We start from the raw sequence: 3,756 nt of genomic DNA on the forward strand, positions 1-3,756 counted from the left end.
CTGCCCACCCCATACATGCATATACCATGACAGAGACTTACTTTAGAATTTCATTCTGGGAGTTCCCGTCATGGCTCAGTGGTTAACGAATCCAACTAGGAACCATGAGGTTGTAGGTTCAATCCCTAGCCTCACTCAGTGGGTTATGGAGTTGGCGTTGCCATGAGCTGTGGTGTAGGTCGCAGACATGGCTTGGATCTGGCGTTGCTGTGGCTCTGGCGTAGGCTGGTGGCTACAGCTCTGATTAGACTCCTAGCCCGGGAACGTCCACATGCCATGGGTGCAGCACCAGAAAAGACAGAAAGACACACACACACACACGCGCAAAAAAAAAAAAAAAAGAAAAAGAAAGAAAAAGAAAATAGAATTTCATTCTGTGTGTTTATTTCCAATAGTGCTATTTTGATGTTGTTATAGGCAACTGTTCCTGTTGGTAAGCTTGGTAAAATCATGGATGCTGCTTTACTCTTCTTCCCTTTCCGTTAAGACTTTTTTTCTAGAGCAGTTTTAGGTTCACAGAAAAATTGAGAGGCAGCCGCAGAGATTTCCCATATTCCCCCCTGCCCCAAAGCTCACACCTACATAGCTTCTCCTCATGTCAATATCATCCAAAAGAGTGGTACATGTGTTACAACTGATAAACCTACATTGACTCATCATAGTTACCCAAAGTCCATGGTTTATGTCACCGTTCACTCTTGGTGTTGTACATGCTATGAGTTTAGACAAATCCTATAATGATATGTATCCATCGTTATGGTATCATACACAGTATGTTCTAAAAACCCTCTGCGCCCCACCTATTCACCCCTCCTACGACCTCAAACTATAGCAATCACTGATCTAAAAAGATCTGTTTTCACAGTTTGTCCTTCAGAGAATACCACATAGAAGAAATTATACAGTGCCAGCTTTTACAATTGTCTTCTTTCACTTAGTAATATGCATTTAAGGTTCCCCAATGTCTTTTCTTTTCTTTTCTTTTTTTCTTTTTTTATTTTCCCACTGTACAGCAAGGCCCAATGTCTTTTCATGGCATGATAGCTTATCTCTTTTTAGCACTGAAAATATTCCACTCTCTGGATGTACCCATGCTTTAATGACCCATTCACCTATGGAAGGACATTTTTGTTAACTTCCAAGTTTGGGCAGTTATAAATTAAGATGCTATAAATGTTTGGTGTAGGTTTTTGTGGACATAAGTTTTCAACTCCTTTGGGTAAATACCAAGGGTATTGCTGGATTATATGGTAAGAATATGTTTAATTTTGTAAGAAACCTCCAGACTTACTTGCAAAGTGGCTCTAGCCGTTTGCATTCTCACAGCAATGAATGAGAGTTCTCGCTGTTTCCACATCTTCATCAGCATTAGGTACTATCAGCTTTCTGGATTTTGGTCATTCTAATAGGAGTGTAGTGGTATCTCGTTTTCATTTGCATTTTCCCTGATGACACATGTGTAACATCTTTCCATATGCTTATTTTCCATCTGTATATCTCATTCAATGACTGCTTTACTTTTCGACCAGGAACAGCAGAGCTGGATTGCAGTTTTTTACTTTCAACTAATGTAAGAGTGCTGTGTTTAGATTTCTGGTCTGTTTTTCCACCTTTTATTTGTCAATCTATTTATCCAAAAAATACTTATTGACCACTACAATATTTTAAGAATAAGCTAGATGTTGGGAATCCAGTTTTGAGAAGATTACTTTCCTCACCTTCATGCTTCTGCACTGGTGGGGATATGCATCTCTCCTGGTGGAGAGATGAATCACACCATAAGTAGGGAGAAAGCAAAGAGGGAAATTAGCCATCAGCCCGAAACAAGGATGTTACAGTGGTTCCTGTGTGGTTAGACATCTCTCTGACTATTCTTAGGCAGGGCGTGTTCTTTAATTCCTTTGTGCCTGACATGGTAACGTCAGTGGACTTACAAACAAGTATCAGAAGCAAGCACCATCGGAATCTCCTGGCAAGTTTATTTTTCAGTCCCACGAGATGTTTTCACTATATTGCCCACATTTGAGAACTTACCTATTGAAAGAAGTAGCATTGGTTTATGATGTGAACAGGATCCCTATTTCAGAAATACTAAATCCAGGTAAAACATCTCTCCTGAATGCTTTGATGTGCTGAATTTTAAGAATTCGAGTCTAATCTAGAAGAATTTTTTTTCCATATCACTTTTAGAGCTTCTTTTACCTCCTTATTTCTCAAACTATAGATCAGGGGGTTTAACATGGGAATCACAACGCCATAAAATACGGAGGCCACCTTCATATTCTCCTGGGAATTATGAGAATGAGACTGTAAGTACATGTAAGAAAGAGTCCCATAGAAAATGGTGACTGTGGTCAGGTGGGAGCCACACGTGGAGAAGGCTTTTCTCCTCCCTGCGGCAGAAGAGATCTTCAGGATGGCAGGGATGATATTCACGTAGGAAAAGATGACAACCAACACAGTGAACAGTAAATTAAATCCCACAAAGACAACGAGGAGCATGACGTTGATGTCAATGCTGGAGCATGAAAGGGCGAGAATTGGAGGAACATCACAGAACAAGTGATCGATGGTATTACCCTTGCAGAAGAACAGCGAAAAGGTAAAACCCGTGTGCACAGAAGCATTCATTGAGCCCATGACATACGAACCAGCTACCAACCAGAAGCAGGCTCTTCGAGACATGACTATGGGATAGTGAAGTGGGCTACAGATGGCCACATGGCGGTCCACGGCCATCGCAGCCAGGAGGTAACAGTCACTGGTGGCAAATGTTGCATAAACCAGTAACTGCATGACACAACCCTTGAAGGATATTGCTTTGTTTTCTACTATGAAGTTCTGTAGCATCTTGGGAGTGACAGCCGTGGTGTAACAGAGATCAACAAAGGCCAAATGTTGCAGGAAAAAGTACATGGGTGTCTCAAGTCTGGAATCTGTCTTGATGAGTAGGATGACTCCAATATTACCCACCAGGGAGGTCACATAGATGAGGAGAAATACAGGGAAGAGGACATAGCGAAACTTGTGTTGGGCACCAAATCCCAGAAGAAAGAATTCTGTTATTTCAGTGTTATTCCCTTGTGTCATAAGTACTTGGAGTCTAGAAGGAACCAGGAGGAGGACTAGGAAAAAAAGGAAATCTATGTGACTTGGTGAATAAAAAAGGCTCTTACATTTCATGTCCCTTTTTTAAAAAGTGGATTTTCATGGTGAACACTCATAAAAAGGTTTATTTCTTTCCAAATAGTTCTTTCCATTTCCTTGATAAGAAACCACCACATCGACAGAGGTAAGGGAGCCATAGAGTCATTCGCAAAATAAAGAAGATTTCATGGAAGGGGCCTGACTTCTAATATGTCTGATTCTAAAAAAATATATTAACCCATTTCCACCACCATAAACAGATATCTGTGCTTTTATAAAGTAATATACACAAATAATTATGTACCTTTTCAGCAACCTATAGTTTTTGCGTCAGCCATTTATTATTTTCATCCTAGTTCGGTCTTGAAATTAGTAGCATAAATTAGGAAAAGAAACTTTCTGAGATATGTTTATGGTCTACTTATGTTTGAAGGCTTTAGAATGTTTGTACTACTATCCTGAGCATGGAATTGCCATCTAGTTGACATTCGTCACAACACATATGACATTCTTTACACACACACACACACACACACACACACACACACTACTTATATGTGGTGTCATTTGTATTCTGAATTGGTTGATTTGTGAGAGTTATATTCTTCT

At 40.0% G+C, this 3,756-nt stretch overlaps 1 protein-coding gene across 1 annotated transcript; it reads right to left on the reverse strand.

Moving 5' to 3' along the window:
• Positions 1-2,139: 2,139 nt before the first annotated feature.
• Positions 2,140-3,090, reverse strand: LOC125124435 (olfactory receptor 5AK2-like). The gene has a single exon (XM_047774544.1). It carries the CDS (start codon positions 3,088-3,090, stop codon positions 2,140-2,142), a length of 951 nt encoding a protein of 316 aa, XP_047630500.1.
• Positions 3,091-3,756: the final 666 nt, after the last annotated feature.

Source organism: Phacochoerus africanus, chromosome 4 (assembly GCF_016906955.1).
Source record: "Phacochoerus africanus isolate WHEZ1 chromosome 4, ROS_Pafr_v1, whole genome shotgun sequence".
NCBI classification, from domain to species: Eukaryota; Metazoa; Chordata; class Mammalia; order Artiodactyla; family Suidae; genus Phacochoerus; species Phacochoerus africanus.